Source organism: Toxotes jaculatrix, chromosome 15 (assembly GCF_017976425.1).
Source record: "Toxotes jaculatrix isolate fToxJac2 chromosome 15, fToxJac2.pri, whole genome shotgun sequence".
Taxonomy (NCBI): domain Eukaryota; kingdom Metazoa; phylum Chordata; class Actinopteri; family Toxotidae; genus Toxotes; species Toxotes jaculatrix.
This window is the reverse complement of record NC_054408.1, coordinates 6,582,707-6,603,565: the sequence shown is the minus strand read 5'-3', so window position 1 is coordinate 6,603,565 and position 20,859 is coordinate 6,582,707. Positions and strand designations below refer to the sequence as shown.

Below are 20,859 nucleotides of genomic sequence, written 5' to 3'. Positions count from 1 at the left end.
CTACATTTCTATTAAGCATTTCCTAGAAACAAAATAAAAGATTGCAAAGTATGACGCAAACCAGTGAAGATGATTAATTTTTTTTTTGCTGTTTGCATGTTTTTTTATTAATTCTGTCAATTAAATGCAATGGAAAAGCCACAAATATTGATAATGTAATGTAGTCTGCTCAACAAGCCTTATATTATTTTTGCATATGCCCTAACATTTGTCCGTTATACCTCTTGTATCTTTTTTTTTTCTCCTCAAGTTGTGAGAAATTAAAGCTCTTCTACCGTTATGAGAGACTAAACAGTGCAACAGTCACTGTACGAGTTCTCTGACAGTTTGGGTGAGGCAGCATTTTTCTGCAGCATTTCCCATAGTACACATTTACAAATGGCAGATATGAGTCAGTTGCAGTTAGTAGTTTATGAATTCATGGGCATTAGAGGATGCAGACATGTTTTGCTAGTCATACTGAAAACAGATTATCAAAGACTAAAAAAAACCTTCAGCCTTTCTTCTCTAAATTTAGCTGACATCACAGAGCTACCTCAGTGTGAAGTTCAGTGGTATGTTGGTCTTGGTTTTTAGTTGCTGAGCACGATGACATTGTTTTTTAAAATTCCTTATTTTCTGTGGTATTAATCAGAATAATCTCACAGGCAGCTTCACTGTCACGCTGTCACCCACATAAAGCAGAAGTGTCATAATCAACAGGAAACTCCTAAGAACACATCTTGTGAATCTCATGAATAACAAGCCGAAGATTTCTCGCTTCACGATTTCACTTCAAAACAACACTCTCATAAAGCACACGCGTGTGTGTGTAACTGTGTGAGTCTGTGTGTTGTAGAAGATATAGGGTACATACTGTGTGGATCTTTTAACGTTGGCATTTTCTTTGTCACGTTCTAACAGGAAATCACAGCTGTGCTATAATCGATAAGTACAAGTGAAAATAACAAGCACTGATGTTTCAGTCATTTCAAACGCTTTCAGTGGCACAAACATGTTACTTTCATTGTTTTCCTACACAGGTTTCCTATAAGCCCTTTTACATTTCACACAGCTACATGTACACCTGGGTAGAGATTGTACAGATAATTCATGGACCACGTGCTGAGGAATTAGAAAGCCATGATGGTATCTCAACCACGCGTATGTTGTAAGAGTCATTCCAAGACTGAATCTAATGTGTCGCTGTTACTCCAGTTGGTAGGATGAAGGCTGTCACATGGTCTGTTTCCTCTCTCTCTCTCTCTCTTGTTCTGGTTCTCTAACAAGGTCAAACCCCATTTCCTCAGCAGTCACAATATCTGTACCCCCATCTGTAACTGGCGCTCACATGCTTACCTGCGTCCCGTCTTGTTCGCCTTTGTGTTCATATCGGTGAGTTGTCAACTGACTTTTACTGAGGTTTATCTGGAGAGCTACAAATCTTGTATATTTATGGTGTTAAAGTTGGATTGAATTGGGCCTAAGCTACACCACGTCAGTTACTCAATACTTAATTTTTTTAAAGAGTTATTTTCTTGTATTTATGTGTACTTTAACAACAAAGACATTTCGGTCAACATTTGATGTTTCAGCTGACTTAATATCATAAGTCAAAAGAGAAAGTAAAATATTGCCATGTTTTTTGACAGTGTTTTTATTCTGCTTTTTAACATGAGTTAGATCCAAGGTAGAACATTAGGATAAATGACATAGCACATTATTTGCCTGAAGAAGTAACTTCTCATATAAATATGTAATAAGTATATCTGTAAAAACTAGCATAAATTTATATAGACTATAAAAACATTTGGTCCCATTACAGTGGTACAACATACAATTATCTGGAGAGAAAGAAGAAATAATAAAAAATAAAAAAAATTGTAATTTTTCAGGGGAACAAAGCAATTAAATATCCACACTGCTAATTGCTAATTTTCATTATACATTAAGTTTTTTTTTCTGATGTTACCAAAATAGTGTATTTAGGGTGATGATTGTCCTAATACTGCCCCGATTGTTGTTGTATTGTAATCGTGTACTTTCCATTGCTTAACTTCCCTTGAAAATGATTATGTCTACATGATGATTTCACCTCTGTTGGTTTTGTGGTAATCCCCTACCACTACCACCATGTTCACCATGCGTAAGTGAAAGTGTTGTATTCCTTGCTTGTGATGTTAACACGTGTTAACCATCTCATGGTGCTGAGATAAAATTCGGCTCTCCCTCGCCTCTTAATTTAAACCATTACTAATATAGTCATAGGCTGCCATGAGTCTACTCTCTACACACTTTTGCGCTTTGATTATACACAAGCTACAGAGAGCGACAGTTGGCACTCTGCCGTAAATCAAGCGTGTCCTTTTCCTGTGTGAAAACTCCACCCAACTTCTTGCACGCAAACATCAACACAATGTAACCTGAAATGAATGTGCCAGTATCTGTTTCACACCTTGACATCAATCAGTTTTGCACAGTTTTGCAAGTTTTCATTCAAAGGCATGCATCTCTATGTTTAAGGTCTAGAGTACTTTTTTCTCGATATTCTATTATATATGATATTATAAATTTTCTTTTAAATACTACACAATTACATGACCTGCATAAACTAAAATGTACAGCATATTGCTTCATGCCCACCAGTTTGTTGTACAAAAAGTGAACACTCCTCCACAAGTCTCACAAGCTTTTGTTAATCTCTGCCACACAGGTGATTAGAGCCCATTCCCATCCAGTCATGACGGGAAATATCAGCAAGATAGACAACGCCACCCTGTCCCTGTTTCAGAATACAAACACCAGCATCATCATTTCTGTTATCTACATAATCGTCACTGCCATTAACCTGGTGGGAAATGGTCTTTCTATGTGGCTGCTCCTCTTCCGTACCTCACCCAAGACTCCCTCCATCATCTTCATGATTAACCTCACCCTCACCGACTTGGCCCTCGGCTCTGCCCTGCCCTTTCAGATTGCCTACCAGCTACAAGGATACCACTGGAAACTGGGTCCCAGTATGTGCAGGTATTCTTTATGAATGCAGGATAATGTTGCCTAACGGATAGAGGGTATCCTTCAACAGAAATCCACAGTGTATGTGCAAAAGTCAAACTACTTCAGCCCACCAGCTGAAATAGTTTGGGTTTTTGGGAAATACTTGTATCTGCTTGCTTGCTTTGCTCTTGCCGAGAGTTAGATGAGAAGATCAATTCCACTCTTGTATCTGTATGTTCAACACATAAACCACTTGCTCTGTCCACAAGTAAAAAAAAAAATCTGCCTACCAAAACCTAGTTCACAAATTAACATTTTATATCTTGTTTGTTATTGGGAGTGGGGCTTCTGCCCTCTGTGAGGCAGATTTTGCCACCTGTGGACAGAGCCAGGCCACTTACCAGCCTTTACCCTAAGCTAAGGTAGCCATCTACTAGCTGTAGATTAATACAGACCAGAAATGAGTGTGGTATCCATGTTCCCATCTAACTTTTAGCAAGATAAAAGAGAAAAATTAGCACATTTCTCAAAATGTCAAACTATTTCTCAAATATTCATTTTGCTATAACCAGTGATTAAAAATAATCATCAATTTACTTTTTCTGCATATCCACCTACAGTTTAATGACCCTCATCTTCTACACCAATATGTACTGTTCCATCCTGACCATGATGGCCATTGGTATTGACCGCTACCTGGGCATCATCAGACCCATGATGTTCAGACAGACCAGGGAGAAAAAGTCCATCGCTGTCATCAGCTGCCTCCTCATGTGGGGTTTAGTCCTGAGTGTTCTGTACCCGCTGATGACCACAGACCTGACCTATGACATTCCTGAACTTGGGATTACCACATGCTTTGATATGCTGAAGAAAGACATGCTCCCTTCTCTGTCGGCCTGGGCAACCTTCCTCTTCAGCATGGTGTTCGTCCTCTTCCTCTTGCCTTTCTGTGTCACAACATTCTGCTATGTCAGTGTCATACGCAAACTGGCTAGAGATTCCAAGACTGTCCAGAAAGGGAGAGCAATACGTTTGGCCTTCATTGTTCTCTTGGTCTTCACCCTTTGCTTTGCACCCAACAACATCCTCCTTTTGATTCACAGTGTGCTGAGACTCTTCTACAATAAGTCTCTCTACATGGCCTACAAACTGTCTCTCTGTTTCAGCTGCCTGAATAGCTGCCTCGATCCGTTCATTTACTACTTTGCTTCCAAGGATTTCAGACAAAAGCTGAGACAGATAATCAATCTGCAGAGCCTGAGTAGTGTGGACTCGATGAGGATGGAGCACAAAGAAAGGTTGTACTCAGCAGAGTGTACCACAGCATAGAGAAAGGGAATGTGAGACAAGAGTGCGAAAGGAAGTGAAAGTAAAGCAGAATGTGTTAAGGGTTGCCCTGAGTGCGTCAGGCTCTTACAACGACATTTCAACTGTTAAGTTTCAAAATCATTTTACTTCAGTTTTTATGTGCACCGTAGAACAAATGAAAATAGACAGCAGCTAAGTCTCACTGCCTGAAAGAATCTTTATTTATTACCATATGGATGTTTTTTGTTGTTGTTGTTGTTGTTGTTTTAAGTGAGAAACCATTCATTATCTGTATATTTTAAAATCTGCTGCACGCATCGTAACTACTTTTCTGCCAAAACATGTAGCATGCACACATAACATGTTTATATTACATTAGTCTTCACTGCCTGAACATAGCTCATCTTTTAGCATTTTTAACATTACCTCTGTACATGTCTCAGAGAACGTCTGTACTGTGAATCTGTGAATGGCGATAGTTTCCTATTCACCTTCTTCACTTGTTTCCTGTTCCTGTTTTTTATTTTCATGTGCTTTGTTTACCTCCTCGACAGAATGAAAAAATAAATAAATACATTATAACTATTATCATCATTTTGTTGTTGTTGGTTGTAGTAATTGGCACTTGCTTCCCACACACTTCTTCTAACAAGCGTGTGATTGGTGGATCCGCCGACGTCGGTGGCGTCATCACGTACGCGCTGTCACGTTGGTCGTCAGTGGCAAGTCGTTATCAGTCAGGCTTCCCTAACTTGAGCAGGTAAGTGCTAAACTGCATATCTTCTGTACTATAACGCTGTACCCGTGAAACAAGTTCTTCTTTTTGTTTGTAATAATTATTATGCAGGCGTGTCTTCTTTTAGGGGGTGAATTCGTTAACCAAACCCCACAGTAACGTTGCGTTAACAAGCCAAGTTAGCTGCTACGAACTGATATAGCTACTAGCTATATCAGCTATTAGCTAGCACCTAGTGAACATAAAGTTTGTTTGTTTGTTTTAACAGGACTGACAGCTGCGCAGTTTCTCTTGGACTGCATTATTGCATTACATGTTGGGCCGTAACTTTTTTTTTCATTGTAGATTAATCAATTAATCGTTCAGTTCAATCAAATCTCAGACAATAGTCTAAAAGATGTCCAAAGTAATCTCCCATAGTCTAAAGGGAGTCCTTTAAATTGTTAGCTTTGTGGAACCAAATGTCTGAAACACAAAAGGTATATAATTAACAATGATATAAATCATGGGAAAGCAGCAAATCCTCACATTGCATGTAAAACACATTGAATGTTTAGCATTGTTTCTTGTATAAATGACATAAATGATTAATTTCCTCCTTTCACCCAGCCCGGCCATCGGCAGGAGGGTCCCCCATCTGAGCCAGGTTCTGCTCAAGGTTTCTTCCTGTTTAAAGGGAGTTTTTCCTTGCCACTGTCGCCTTAAGTGCTTGCTCTGGGGTCAGGCTCTGGGTCTCTGTAAAGCGCTTTGAGACAATTTTGACTGTGGAAGGCGCTATATAAATAAAATTGAATTGAATTAAATTAATCTCATATCAAATTAGCTGTTTTTGTTTATTAATTGCACAACTGAACAGTTACATTATTCTCTGCAAGTCCTCTTTTTTGGGTTCACTGGGCCACATCTGTAATGTTTAACTCTGTTTATCACCTTAAGGGCAGTTAGACAAGAGGGCCACCATGGTGCTGAACCCTGTCATTTCCAAGCTCTCCGGTAAACTGGTTGTGCTGGCAAGTGCCTCTCCAAGGAGACTGGAGATTCTCCGCAATGCGGTATGTTTCCTTCTGGTTTAACTCAAAGGAACAACTGCTACACATTTGATTTCTCCAGTAAAACATTAAATTGTACTTGTTAAATTGAACAAGAAAGAGGTTCTGTTTAGTGACCCAAAACTCATATTTCAGGTCCCAAAAATCTTACTCACCCCAGCAGTTAGAGAGTTGTGAAGTTATTGTGTGACATTCTTTTTTTTCTTATTGAAACGGTATTAGTATGTATATCTGTACAGTAAATCTTTCATGACTCAGTGGTTTTATCAGATGAAGTCAGATCAGTTCAACTCATTACGCAGCACACTCTCGTAATTTAAAGGATTGTACATAACAGTAACAATATATGGTGATAGGACTAAGGTCAAGAAACTCTGGGCTGAATGAATGATTGATTAGTGATGTGGTACATCTTCTTTGATTTTCTTACCTGATAATAGTGATTTAAGTTAACAATTAAGTTGACAATAAAGACATTGAATATATTATTGCTGCATTTTGCTCTCAGGGCTTACGCTTTGAGGTGGTACCATCCTGGTTTAAAGAAACACTTGACAAGGGGCTTTTCAAAGAGCCTTATGAGTATGCGGTTGAGACAGCCAAACAGAAAGCCCTGGAGGTAGCCAGGAGGATGCCCTTTGTGAGTTAAGCTCCTTTTCTTATAACAATGTACAGTAAATTTGTCCTACACATTCATATACTATTCATCAACATATTGTCTCTTAATTTGGTTTAGAAACACTTGAAAACTCCAGACATTGTAATTGGAGCAGACACTATTGTGGTAAGAGGAAGAAATTATTTACAATATTTTATCTGATTAGTAGCTGCAATATAAATTTGTGTGTTTTTGTTATTCACTCTGGTCATTGTTTTTCATTTTCCAAAGACTGTGGATGGCATGATTCTGGAGAAGCCAGTGGACAAGCATGATGCTTACAGGATGCTGTCAAGGTCTTTATTGTTTACAAGGTTTCTGTCTGATTTAACATTAGAAACTGAAAATTGTCCTTTGCAATTTCTCTCTTTTGTCTCTCTTTTTTTCTTCTTCTAGCTTGAGCGGTAAAGAGCACAGTGTCTTCACTGGTGTAGCAGTTGTCCTCTGTCATGAGAAAGAAAGTGAGTCTCAGCTGAGTAATGCTTAAACGTTCAGTTCACTTTCTGTAGACAATGAAGCAAATCTGTTACAGCAGTTAAGCCTAATGGATGATTTCATGCTATATTCCTAAATGTATATGTGAAGGCTTTACTGGCCAAATGCAATGGTTCCATCAGTAGACAAGTTTTTTTCTAAACTTCCTGACATGCAGACGAAGAAGTGGATTACCAGTTGTTTGACTTCTACGAAGAAACAAAGGTGAAGTTTGCTGATCTCTCAGAAGATATGCTCTGGGAGTACATCAATAGTGGTGAACCCATGTGAGTGTGAACTTTCACATATGTAATAGCTATTGATTTCACTTAGTGTGTAGTAACTTCACTAAGCATTCTGAAGGTCATTTAACTGGATGTTCATGAACTTGTTGCTTTTTGGACTTTGGTGCTTGAGTTTTGTTCCAGTTGTGTTTGCCTTGTCCTATTGGGACTATTGTCCACAAAAAATTAGATGTTGCTTCAGGTCATTGAGAGCATGTTGTTGGATGTTCTACATTTACATACACATATAATTAGACTTATAACCCTTTTGTGTATGTGTGCAAGTATTTTTGTGACATTCTTAGTGTATATGTTTCTTTGTAAGTAAAGTGTGTGTGTGTGTGTGTGTGTGTGTGTGTGTGTGTGTGTGTGTGTGTGTGTGTGTGTGTGTTAGGGACAAGGCTGGCGGATACGGTATACAGGCTCTCGGTGGCATGCTGGTGGAGTACGTCCATGGTGATTTCCTCAATGTCGTAGGTTTCCCCCTCAACCACTTCTGCAAACAGCTGGACCTTATTAACCGCTGTACTTCCTCTTTGGACCAGGAAAGTGCGTCTGTGCGTCTGAACCACAGCGGCATTCACACCACCTCTGTACTCACTGAGCTTCCACCCCACCTGTCAGCTCAGTCCAGCCACAGTCCCAGCTCTTCAGCCAAACACAACTCCTCACCCAGCCCCAGGCCGAGCAACCCCTCCAGTCAAACACAACACCTCCACGTCAGCCCTTCATTCAGTCCGGTCCATAAGGTTAGTTTTTCTCACGCTGTGGGCACAATGCATTGCCTGTTTCTCTCAGTTTATTTATTTATTTCTCTTTTACAAGAAACAATCTGCTCTTATAGGTGAAAAGGAAGGGCACTGAAAGTGGAGTGGGTGAGAGTTCTTGGATGTTGGTCAACAGCTTGTCTAAACATACCAAAGACAGAGAGGGAGACTCTGAGAACACAGCGCTACCACTGATAACCAACAGAGGGCAGGCGATTGAGCTCAATGTGACAGAGCATGAGGACAGTGAACCCAAAAATGAAGACTTGCAGCGAATCATTGAACTTATGGATGGATTCAAAGCCTCGAAGGTAATTGGTATAAACTGTATATATTTACCTTTAAGCTGTACGTGATGGCTTTTTCATGGTGATTATCTTTTAATGTTTGCCATTGTTGTAGTTGACTCCTAGAGTATGCAAAGAACTATTTAGCTCAGCTTGAAGGAGCAGGGTTAGGGTTTGACATTTTGGGAAATATACTTATTCTCTCTTTCTTGATAAGAGTTAGATGAGAACATTGATACTGTGCTCATATCTGTCCGTTAAATATGAAGCTACAACATAAAGTCCTAGCATACAGACTGGAAACAAGGGGAAACAGCTAAACTTTCCTCTCAAAGGAAGACCAACCTGATTGCGAGGACCTAAAGCTCACTAATTAACATGTCATATTGTGTTTGTTTAATCCGTACAAAAAACAGACGCGCACAAAGATGTGGTTTTACAAGGGGGTTAAGCGCTGCACTATCTCTGGTTCAGGTGCAGCGGCATCCTGTAGTCTCTGCTCGTTGCCTGGCAACCACAAGGTGACCACAAGCCTCCAGGGTACAGATCGAACAAACAAGATAATATGTGCTAATTGTGAGGTTTAGAGGTGCTGGTTCATGTTCAGTGGCCAGAGTGGTGTTGATCTTCTTACCTAACTCTCGAGGAAAGAAAGAAGTAAGAGTATTTCCCAAACTGTTGAACTGTTCTTTTAAGACTTTTAAAAGTGGCCTTTTTTGATGTGCAATACACTGGTTAGTGCACCACTTTGGAGATGTAGTGGAACACAAGAAAATTTGCTTTTTTTTTTGGTTTTAATGAATAGAAATGAAACATGCATGCGTTTCTCAATCTTCCACAATGTGCAAGCACCAGACAGCACATTGTCTGACATCACGTGTCACATCCACGTAAATAAAAGTGTGTTTTTCCTCTGTATCCATTCTGCCTTTCCAAAAATGTTCCAGGCGCTGTTTACGGCATCCAAGCTGTGTGTGTTTGACCTGCTACAGAGGAGACCAGGGCTGGATACAGCACAGGTGGCCCAGGAGATCAAAGCCTCTGTGAAGGGAACTGAGTGCCTGCTGGAGGCTTGTGTGTCTCTGGGACTGTTGAAGAGCAAAGAGAGAAGTTAGTCAGCGCTCAGCTCTGTTGATAATTACATGACAATCACTTTAAGAAGCATTTAATACACTTAAAATAAACCTCTCTCTTGTTTTATTATTATCTTTGTTTTACTCCCAGCATGCCAAAAGCCTGTGTATGAGAACGCAGATCTGGCGGTGCGTTTTTTGTTGTCAGATGCACCTTTTTCGCTGCATGGATACATCCAGCACTGTAACAACACAGTGTGGCCTCTTTTCACGCACCTTGAGAGTGCTGTGCGGGACGGCACCAACCAACATGAGAAGGTCTTTGGCAAGAAATCTAAGGATGTATTTCAGGTGATTATCTTCAAGGTCAGCCTCAGATTTAAATGATGCAAATGATGCATCATGTTAAAAAATGTGTTACAGATGCTATTTCTTATTCATCTCTTTCATATTTCTCTGTTCAAAGGACACATACTACAACAGTGAGGAAGTGAAACTGAGATTCATGAATGCAATGCACAGTATTGCTAAAGTTACAGGAAAAGCTGTGGCAACTGCTTTTGACCTCTCCGGTTTTAAAACAGCCTGTGACCTTGGAGGTAAGTTCAAAAGCTTAAAAATGTGTGCTTGAATAATAAAAACCAATTCTTCTCATCTTTTTTTTTTTTTTTTTTAATTTCAAGGATGCACTGGTGCCATGGCGTATGAGTTTACTAAAGTCCACCCTGGGTTGTCTGTGACGGTGTTTGACTTGCCTTCTGTTGTTGAGATGAGTGAACATTTCCATCCGCTACACACAGACAACAGGGTATCATTTTTAGCAGGTCTGTTTGTTTATCCGCACTAAAAATACCATCTTGATCAGTAATGTGTAATGGTTAAACACAGATGTAGTGTAATTAACTTATTTTGTTGGTCTGAGTGACCAAAGTGACAAATATAAATGGACACTTTCTCACTCTCTGATCAAAAATTGTGGCTTTTTCTGCACTTTATCAACAGGAGACTTCTTTAAAGACGAGTTGCCTAAAGCAGACTTGTACATCCTGGCACGAATTCTTCATGACTGGTCTGATGAGAAGGTGCATATTCTTCTGAGGAAAATCGCGGATGCATGCACACCAGGTAAAATTAGCTTTCTGACTATATGTTTTACTGATCAGTTAATGCTGACATAGGACGGTGTTTTCAGTCGTGCCAGTGAAACTGGCAGTTTTTCATTCCTACTGTAAGACTGTAGCAACTGATTTTACTCATTAATGTCCACACTGGTAAAATCATGCGTAAAATTAGCTGGAAATGTTTGTATTGTTGCACTTTAAAAGAAGCCAAGCGAAGCCAAGCTTTGAAGGTAGTTCAGTTTTTTTCCTCAGCCTTGAGATTTATTCTTTGCCTAAAAAAATTATGTAAGTAGATGAGGGGATACAAAACCACCACTATTGTTACATCTGCGTACATATCATGCGCTTGCCCCATGCTGCCAGGCTGCGGAGTCCTGCTAAGTGAGATCTTCCTGGAAGAAGACAGAAGAGGCCCACGTTGTGGGTTGCTGCAGGCCCTCAGCATGGGTGAGGGGAAGCAGAGGAGCGCAACCGAATATAGCCTGCTTTTGAAGAACCACGGTTTCATTACAGCGCATTTCAGATGTACAGACAACTTCCTGGATGCTATGCTCTGCATCAAAGTGTGACTTATTTGACTCAGAATAACTTTGTAGAGAAGGCCACTTTCTGTTGTTGCCAAAAACAAGTTAATCAAAGACTAGCCGTGTGAAACAAGAATGTTATAAAGAGGTGTGAGTATGTAAAGCAACCTCTGCAAATCGAAATAAGATGTCTTTGTTTTTAAATGTACTTTTTTGTGTTATCTAAAGATAGATTAAATGAAAAAACTTGAACAGTCTCTTGTGTTGGGTCTTAGGATGTGCTGTGCTCATAGCTGAGACCATGTTGGACGGACAGACGCCCTACTCTGCTCTGCAGTCTCTAAACATGCTTGTCCAGACTGAGGGCAGCGAGAGAACAGAGAGCAAGTACGCAGACATGCTGAGCAAACATGGATTTGGGAACACTTGTGTGGTTCACACGATGAATTTCTTAGATGCTTTAATTGCCATTAAAATGTAGCAAGTGAATTATGCACACAAATCCTCAGGTTTTTCATTCATTTTTGTTATAACACAAGGCCTTTGATCAGTCGTGGAAAAGAAATACTAAGATCTTTCAATAAAGTAATTGCATGTTGAAAAACTACTCACAAGTCAAAATCTTATCTTCAAAATTTTCCTTAAAAGTACAAGTATCAACAAAACCTTAAACATCAAATGTTTAATTAGTCATAATACAGAATAGCCCCATTTATAGTGTGTTATGCATGTATTATTGGATCATTACTAAAGATTCATATAGATGTAAAGAGCAGCGTATCTGGTTGAGGTGGGGCTAATTTCGACTGTTATATAAACTGGCTTGTCTTATATATGATAATGATACTAAATGAGGAGTTTTTGTTGTGTGGTCCTCCATCAGAAGTAAAAATTTTAATTCACTTGACTGATAAGTCCCCCATCGGCGCTACTGCGTATGAACAGTTGGACACCTGCTGCAGTAGTTATGTTTAGCGAGTTTTTGATACTCGTACAGTTCAGCGAGAAATCTTGATGAAAATTGATAAGCTATCTTGCTAATTGTAATATCCTGCCTGTGGTGAAGTTGTTGTTTCAGCATCTGTCATATGTTGGGTAGATTAGCTAGATTTTATTTTACCCAGGGGAAAATTCTTTTTCACAGCACTGTACAGTTAGACACATCATCACACGACAGGCAGAAATGATGGCAACTATGCATTCAAAGGCGTATAATTTGTTTGTCAATATAATGACGCCAGGTTCACTGTGATCCTTTGTAAAATCACTTTGGAGCTTGCCTTCTGTATTCTTTGCTGTGATTTAGAAGGCCTGTTATCTGAATCTCTCCTCACTGTCCTCACTGTGATGACCATTAGATGAAGCATGCCAGCTAACCGAGCTGACGAACAGTACAGGGGCATGCTAAAACAGCAAGCAGATGCTTTTGGTGTGGAAGTACTGCCAATTTTATCCACATGCTTCCCCCACCCAAGCACTCAGCTTTGCTTTTCAAAGTACAGATCCTCTTAAAAGGGAGTGGATAAGCCCACAATATTGAGGCACTACTTTTCTTGTAACTTGCCCTGTGGTGTTGCTGCTGGAGTCACATTGCTGGATCCTTACAACCCACTGGATTTTAATGTTGGCAGGGCAGCAGCTGTGCAAGAAGTCGGATGTGATAAGCAGCCTGTACCGATCCAGGGCATCTTAGTTTTTGTACAGGGGATTCATCATTTACGCGATGGCCAACTTTAAAGGTAGAAAAGCATTTATGTCTTACTGTCATACCTTGAATACCAGTTTTAAATAGACGACTATCACCAAATGGGAGATTTGCTACGTGAATAGTCTGTCTAATGATGCATTAGAAACCAAGCTGTCTGGGATTGTTTGATGTGTAAGTTGCTCATTCCAAAAACCACTCGCTGCGGTCAGCTGGATGACGGCTGTTGCTGGAGCGTGTGCGTCCTGCCTCTTAAACACTCTGAACTGTCATGTTAGAATGATGCAATCTGGATGCAATGGGGCTAAGATGATTAAAGAAGAGATAATAACATCTAAGTAATGTTATGGTCTAAATAGGATGTCATTTTTGTACACTGATGTATTTTGCCCTGGCTGACATGACTTCATGTTTACTTCAACTTTATAGCGTGCTGGATGATGAGGGAGGGAACCAGGCAAAGCCTTCTTCATGGGGGCTGCGTCAGACATGCTCTGAGGCATGGGTGGAGCCTTCGTCTTGATCTTGTGTGATGGGTTCAGTACATTTTGCACAGCTGACCCTCATTCTCCCACCATTACAACCTGACACAACCCTCATAGCCCTACAAGCAGTGTCCAAGCTTTAACCTCCTCCTGTGCTCACAAAGCAGTGTTACTCACTTAAGTCACACTAGCCCACAGACAAATGCTTCAAAGCATTTTCTAGTTGAACACATCATATAGAATTCCCTTCTTTGATCTGTTTGACCAGACTCTCACTTCTTCTCCTCCGATGTTGGTCCGTCCCAAATTAAAGCTGCAGAGCAAATACTGTGCTTGTCACTGTTCTGCTTACAGTACATGCTGCTCACCTCCTAAGTGACATCTGATATTTGGGGAATGTAGAAGTTGAAGGACTTGAACAGTGCTTCACTTTCTTGCTATGACAGGAAATCACCTCAAGATGGCATCACAAACCTGCAGATCTCTTCAGAAACCTCGGAGAGATGCAGCGTTCCTGTTTTGTTAAACTGTCTAATTCTTTCCAGTGGCAGCTACTTGTGTGTTACAGAGATTTGAACATTTGAGCATTGAGTGACAGTGTGCTATCAGAATTAAGGTTTATGTTGCCAAGTTTGGTAGTTAATCTGTGCTTTGTGTGCATGGTTGGGTGATTTAGTTTCGTAATGCAGAGACACCACCCTTTAATTCTTCACAGATAAACCTCTTGGATTTGAATTTTGAAGCAGCAGGTAGAGCAGCCAAACAGCTGATGAGAATGTGGGAATATCTCTGGCCAGGATTGATAGCTCTTATTTTTTGTGACACTGAAAGTGTATCTGGATTACTCTTCATTTTGGATCACTCTCTTAAGTATTTTCCTAGGAGGGTAATAGGGGTGGTCATGTTATTCATGGCTATTTTCTTGTCAGTCTGGGCTCAGGCTCTTTGTGACATCTAACTGATTTCCATTACTCACATTTTGTTCTTATGATTGGGAGAGACAGAGGGGGGTTATACCAAAGTTCAAATACAACAGTGAGTGTAAATCACATAAGGTTTGTGTTACTGTGAACACACACTGAAGGCATCAAAACACCATACTTTGCAATACTTTCCCGCCACACTGATTGTGAAAGCCTGTATTGATTCAATACTTCATGCACATTGGATTACCGATCGGTTCTTTTCAAAGACAGCTAAGTGACGCCAAATGGTTGTGTCAGGCCTGTTAAATACAGATGAGCATCACAAATCAAATAGCACAGTTTATGTTCCCTTTAAACATGATGAAGAATTTCGTGGAGGGATTTGCATATCCTTTCACTTCCAGTGTCCCAGCTGCACCCACTCACCCTCAAATGCCTCGATTTTTGTGTACAAGCATCAACAGCAAAGACTCTGCAAGGCTTTCTAATGAAAACCATTCAAGTCAATCAAGTTTACCAGAGACCAAAGGCCAGTGTAATTTGGGAAAATTGCTGAAACTCCAAAGTAATCTTCTGTAATGTGATCTTGCCTATTGAACACTGGCTGTACTGTACGTGTCGGATAAGAGCTCAGTCATTTTCTTCAAATGCAGTCTTGACAAGCAGCATGGATATCCACCTGCAAGTAATCATCATTCTAGTGTTAAGTGCTTTGATATTAAAATGACTGATTTAAGACCATTTGCTGCTAGTAGATAGCGATTTAAAAACACTTCCATATGTTGATAGGGAGGATAAGCTGAGTTTGTGAACTGGGAAAACTGCGTGCCGTGTTTACTGTTGTAGAACAGCCAGTGAAAACACACTGTGGTATTGTCATGACTTCAGTTTTTCAGTTGAGAAAGCAACCTATACATTTCACAAGAATAATCACGGCCCCTTAAATAACAATGAATGCAAAGTTTCATAAAACTTAGAAAGTTAACTGCTTTGTAAGAAAAACTTAAGTGAAATTTCATGCAACTTCCGCTATAACCACTTGGGGGCACCGTTGACTAAAGAAATCGTCAATGCAGGGGCCGATATTATCAAGTTTTATTGTTTGTTGACACTTTTATCAAAGTGACAGGAGAGGACAGACGATTTCACTGCTGCGATATCTGAAATTTTGCAAATATCCATGTCAGACTTTTGCCTTATCTTAGCTGAAAAATAAACAGTATCGTTGTTTATATCAAAAGCCTCTTTGTGACTTTGGGGAGGATATACAGAATCCAAATGGTTGCATGCAGAATAACAAACACTCTCTAATCAGTCAGCTTTCTGAATTGCCTCTCAAAACTGAACTCATGCTTGGGCACCTGTTTCAAAGAACAGTCTTGTTTATCAAAGTCCTCCTCTGTCAACAAACAGAATAAGCGCGATGATGGCTGGCTCCTCAACCCACATCTGATTTCAGCAAATGTGCAATTGTTCAAAGTGAGTTGTGCTTCATTGATTTGTTTCAAGGCAGAGGAAAAATAACCTCAGGGCTTCTACCAGTTAGAAATAACAATGGAGTCCTTCTCTTCTGTTTGTAGTTTTTTTTTTTTTTTTTTTTTTTTTTTTGGCCTGACATCAGTAGTAGAACATGGAGGGATTTTCACTGTGGATTTAACTGCTGGTTGGGACTGTGTAAGACTGTGCTTCTCATTGGAGATGGGGCTTTATGTCTGTGTAACAGAATAACAAAGATTATAAAGACATTGTACTTTATTATTACAGTCATTCTGCTGAGATTTTTAATTGATTTATATCTATTTTTTTTTCTTCAGCGACTCATATGATTTATACTAAGCAATAGAAATTAACTTATGGGTCTTTTCTTGGTCTTTTCTTCCTGAGAGTTTGACAGTTTGAGGAGAGGGTCTTTACCATTCTCATGTCCGTGCCCTAAGAATGGAGCTGGTTCAAAGAGGCTATTAGCTTACCACAATGCCTGAAAGCAGGGGGAAACAGCAAACCTGGCTCGGACCAGAGTCACCCCTGGTCACCTGGCATGTACAGAGTGACGACAAGACTATAGGAGGTACAGCAGGTAGCTCTCCATAAAAACCACAGCTTGTGGAGTTTACAAACTAGATGTAACATAGTGAGAGCTTTAGAGGTTGGTCATTTTTGGAGGTCATTTTGAACTTTAGAAAGAGCCAGGCTAGTTGTTTCCCCTTGTTTCCAGTCTTTATGCTAAGCTATGCTAATCCCCTCCTGGCTTTACCTGCATATGTAGTGTATAGACATGAGAGTGGTATCCATCCTCTCATCGGACTTTTGGCAAGGCAGCAAATAAACTTATTTCCCAAATTAGTCAGACTAGTTCTTTAAAAAACTGGAATTGGAAGAAGTGTTTGCAATGTGATATTCATCTGATCACTTGTAACTCTCAACTTTCACTTCCACTAGACCCTGGGATTTGAGAACATCAGCAGTGAAATGGCAAACCCACCACCACTGAGCCCAGAATCAGAGCCCATTTGGCACCTGCTAAAAGCCAACAACAGTCTCATTAACATATGGAAATATTTGTTGCGGTCAAATACGAGAGTCTGTTTCCCCTTCCTGTCTCCATGTGATGTGTGAGGTGTCACTCAGAGATACAGTAGGGGAGGAGACTCTCTGTGTTGAAATGGTTGGTGACAGGGCTTTCATCCGACCCACTGAGGGCTCTTTGTTGTTATTTTGGGATCTCTCATGGGTGCAGTCTGAGAGAGCAGCAGACAGACTGGGTCTCATCACTGCACGAACACACAAACACACACAAACACAGATATGCACATGCACACACAAACAGACACCTGCATTTACAAAAAAAAAAAAAAGTAATGACATGTTCACTGCCATGTCAATCAAATTGGCTGGTTTTCTAGAGGTATGTGCGCATATGTGAAAGCTATTAATTCTTGGTAATTAAAACAAGTAGAATATTTCAAAATAATTTGTTCCACTTGCTGTAACATAATTTGTGTGCAGCTTCTCATCACAAGTCAAAATGATCAGATAATAAGTCAGCATTTTACCAAATATCACAAAAAATTTGACTTAGTAAGTGAAACCTTTTATTGATCATGAGCATTTTAGTTTTTATCATGTCTAACTTTTCATCTTTTTTCCCCCCTTGTTCCTGGTGGAAATGAGCTTGCATACATCTGAGCCTGATTTTTTTTATCCTTTGCAACTGTGAAAGTCTTTAATTTAGAGACTTAAGTGAATCCTGATGTGTGTTGCTTAGATGTGAGCTATTTTACTGTGTGCAAGCTCTTCAGCACCAGTGTGACTGAGGTCTCAGAGTCAGTTAAAGGCTCATTTAACCCAAATAATAATTACATTTTTTTCTTTATTTAACAGGGACCATACAGATGAACACTGTTATATGCAGATAAGCAGTGCAACAGATGTGATGTATAAAGGTGCCTATCTGAAGCTAATTGACAGCTCCTGTTGGTTAGACTTTTAAATCTGAGTTAAAGGTTATCCTTAGTATTGCCTCTTTCAGTTTTGTTTTGTTTTTTTGTTTTTTGAATTATGCCCTAATTGTGATCAGTTTTCATTGTGCTCTATGTAATTCCATTATACTGGAGAGGCACATTGGTTTCCTTTCCCTTCCTTTCTTTTTTTTTGTTTTAATATTTTGAGGACAACAAAATTTGATTCGCCTTCGTTTTACTGGGGTAGTGGCAGATGTTTCATAGGAAGATCTTTTTAATTTGTGGTGCACAAAATAATCTACATGGCTAGAAACAGCAAGGATAATTAACAAATTATGTATTTTGTAATTTAGGTGAAGTGACGCTTAAAAAACCCCAAAAACAAACAGCGTAGACCTTGCCACGGTGTTGCTGCAATATTCTTCAATTGAAAATTACGCTGCATGAATGAAAATGAAAGTCTCCAGTTAACAGCTTAAGTGTATTTGATTTCACATTTAAACAGTAACAATGATCATAACCTCTGACAGAGTAAGATGCAAAACAAATGTTTAGCCTATCAGTGGTTTGTGCTGATAAGATATTCACGGGGTTGACAAAGTTGTCTTTGTGTCTGTCTTGTTGTCTGTTATCACGAGTTGAAGGTGCTTCTGCAGTGGCCTCTGACACAGATCACAGGCGGCTGCTGTTTAAAACAAGGGAGAAGATATATTCCTCTCACTGTGCGATGATGACCCTTGCTCTTAACCCCCTCCAGCAGCAGTTCATTCTCCAAACAATAACAATCAATTCCCTCCACATCTGACAGAGCCGAAGAACAACTTATAAATGATATGCATCTCCTGCTGGTCCCATGGCAACCGCCTTGACTTTATTGTTGCGTTTCTTTGATCCCGCCAAGCTTTGATTCATTTCTCTTTCACCCTTTTAGCTAAACATATCATGTGAATTTGGAGCTTTGTTCCTGACAGGCCCCGTCTTACCTCGCTCTCTCCACAGGCTCCTGACGCCTCCCAGAGGAGCCGCGGAGGAGGAGAGGAATTCCACTGGATTCAAAGACTTCTCCGGGTTTCTTTTGACTCTTCCGTCTGCCTTGCCTTCCCTTGCTCTTCATGTTGACCTGTTCCTCGTGATCCCCTGCCAAACCATCTTCCTGGCCGTCGGGCCTGTGCCAATATGCGCACAGGCATACACATTACATGGGTGGATGGAGGTGTTACAGGCTTTTGTTCAAGGCAAGTTCCAGTAGTAGGTTCCCCTGCATGTCCAGGCCTTTGATTCAGTGAATGAGGAGAATGAACTTTGCCCAGTTCATTGGCCGTTTTTCATCAGGGCCCATAAGTTTGTTGACAGAGCTGTAGATACGTTTCCAGGTTCCTCACAAACTGCAGTCTTGAGTATATTCTTATGGATTCCATTGGCATATTCATTGCAGCTAGTTTGACATGATTTTAAGACTCGTCTTCAAAAGAGTGGGACATTACATCCTAGGGATTTTCACCGAATGAGAACCTAATGAAAAATGAAAAGTGTATGTTTTCTCAGTACCATCTGGTTTCAATCATGGCAATATCCTAAACATGACCAGTTTCTTGAATCAGCTACCCTCCGCTTGCCTCCCAGACGTTAGGCACTCATTATTCTAGTCAGGCCTCCGCGACTGCTACACAAATCTAACGTTTTCACCAGTAAAGCCCAAGTAGAAGTCAGCTTTTCTCTCATTCACTTCATAATCACTTTACAATAGCTGTTTTAACTGTTATAATGGACTTCATAATGGTCCGACTTTTATAGTAGCTCATGCTTTATAATGGAGAAAAGTTTTATTTTAGGTGTTGATCAACACTGTCAGAAAAAGATATTACAGTTTTAGTTACTCACCTCGATTCATGCATATTTATAATCTTACTGTTAGTCTACTCCTCACACTAAAAACTGGGCATAATTCAGCTGTTGAGCTCATTGCTCCACTATTTTTGAGTCTGTATTTGGTGAGTTGGCAGAAGATGCACAGAACATGACACAGAGTGAGAATATCAAGAATCTACCTGAAGTCTGGACAGTTATAATGTAGGCGGTGAAGTGTCTGTGCTGTATAGTATTTCAAGTTATGCTTTTGTTTGCCAGATGAGCTGACTTCTCTTCCATGTGAATGCACGTCTTTGTATTGACAAGCAGTGGACAGAGGGGAGGAGAGGTGTCCGCTAAAGGCATTAAACACATTACATGACCTCCAGGCTCCATCCCATTTAAAGTAAATATAGCATTTTAAACATAAATATATAACTTTACTAAATTGTGTGGTATAATAACCACTGACAAACCACTGTATGGTCTATATGACTGTCTCCCTTTGTCTCATGCCAGATGAACTGTTAAATCAGTAGCACATTTCCGATATGTTGCTCTAGTCCAAAGCTATTTAGACAAATCCTTTCAGAAAGCCACTCTACATACATATATACATACTGAAATAACAGTACAAGGAGTAACTGCACCCTGGTATCACAGCTCACCTACATTCAGCAACTTTTTTTTATTTTTTTTTTTTAACCAACTACACATCTTTCTCAGGCAAAATGGCAAGTCTGTCCCAACTATATCTCTCTGTATGCAAGTTTTCTACAGAGGATATGGAGAGAGATATCTGTTGAGCAATCAAGCTAAACAGCTCAGTCCTCTGAGGAGATGTGCCCTCAAAACAAGAATCATCCATTTAACAGAATCACTGAATCACTTTCTGAATGCACTGATCTTGCTGTGTAGTGTTATGGGAAACACCCACATGATGCACTGCAGTAACTCTTATACCACAGCTACCACATAAGTCAAAGGAGCATTTGTGACACTGATGGGGACTTATTAGGAAAATACTGCTTTCCTAATACTCCATGGACCATACAGCATATAAATATAGTTTAGTATTTTCTTTAGTAAGTCCCTTTGCTTCAGCTTTTTAAAAGAAGACATACTAAAGATGAAACAGAGAAGATAAATAGGTAACCACTTTTCCTCTGTTCTC

At 39.9% G+C, this 20,859-nt stretch overlaps 2 protein-coding genes across 8 annotated transcripts; both read left to right on the top strand.

Annotated features, from left to right (window-relative positions):
• Nucleotides 1-1,225: 1,225 nt before the first annotated feature.
• On the top strand, nt 1,226-4,864 carry p2ry8 (P2Y receptor family member 8). Its single transcript, XM_041058074.1, has 3 exons — nt 1,226-1,374; nt 2,693-3,006; nt 3,597-4,864. The coding sequence occupies exons 2-3, from the start codon at nt 2,720-2,722 to the stop codon at nt 4,306-4,308; spliced, it is 999 nt and encodes a 332-aa protein (XP_040914008.1). The 5' UTR covers nt 1,226-1,374; nt 2,693-2,719; the 3' UTR covers nt 4,309-4,864.
• A 97-nt stretch (nt 4,865-4,961) lies between these two features.
• On the top strand, nt 4,962-20,058 carry asmtl (acetylserotonin O-methyltransferase-like). Of its 7 annotated transcripts, XM_041057327.1 has the most exons (16): nt 5,009-5,047; nt 5,633-5,669; nt 5,960-6,075; nt 6,581-6,712; nt 6,809-6,856; nt 6,962-7,026; nt 7,127-7,191; nt 7,383-7,491; nt 7,883-8,237; nt 8,333-8,566; nt 9,490-9,652; nt 9,767-9,966; nt 10,082-10,214; nt 10,299-10,439; nt 10,618-10,740; nt 11,536-11,867. In XM_041057327.1, exons 3-16 carry the CDS (start codon nt 5,983-5,985, stop codon nt 11,739-11,741), a joined length of 2,067 nt encoding a protein of 688 aa, XP_040913261.1. In that variant the 5' UTR covers nt 5,009-5,047; nt 5,633-5,669; nt 5,960-5,982; the 3' UTR covers nt 11,742-11,867. The 7 variants fall into 7 exon arrangements, with proteins under 7 accessions (XP_040913260.1, XP_040913261.1, XP_040913257.1 ...); XM_041057326.1 differs by lacking the exon at nt 5,633-5,669 and having other exon boundaries at nt 4,962-5,047; XM_041057323.1 differs by lacking the exons at nt 5,009-5,047; nt 11,536-11,867 and adding an exon at nt 11,100-11,517 and having other exon boundaries at nt 5,480-5,669; nt 5,965-6,075.
• Nucleotides 20,059-20,859: the final 801 nt, after the last annotated feature.

Coding starts and splice junctions, on each gene's coding strand:
- p2ry8 (XM_041058074.1), top strand. CDS start 2,720: ATGACGGGAAATATCAGCAAGATAGACAACGCCACCCTGTCCCTGTTT. Junction 3,007..3,596: donor CTGGGTCCCAGTATGTGCAG/GTATTCTTTATG, acceptor ATCCACCTACAG/TTTAATGACCCTCATCTTCT.
- asmtl (XM_041057322.1), top strand. CDS start 5,607: ATGATTAATTTCCTCCTTTCACCCAGCCCGGCCATCGGCAGGAGGGTC. Junction 6,857..6,961: donor TTGGAGCAGACACTATTGTG/GTAAGAGGAAGA, acceptor CATTTTCCAAAG/ACTGTGGATGGCATGATTCT. Junction 9,653..9,766: donor GTTGAAGAGCAAAGAGAGAA/GTTAGTCAGCGC, acceptor TTTTACTCCCAG/CATGCCAAAAGCCTGTGTAT.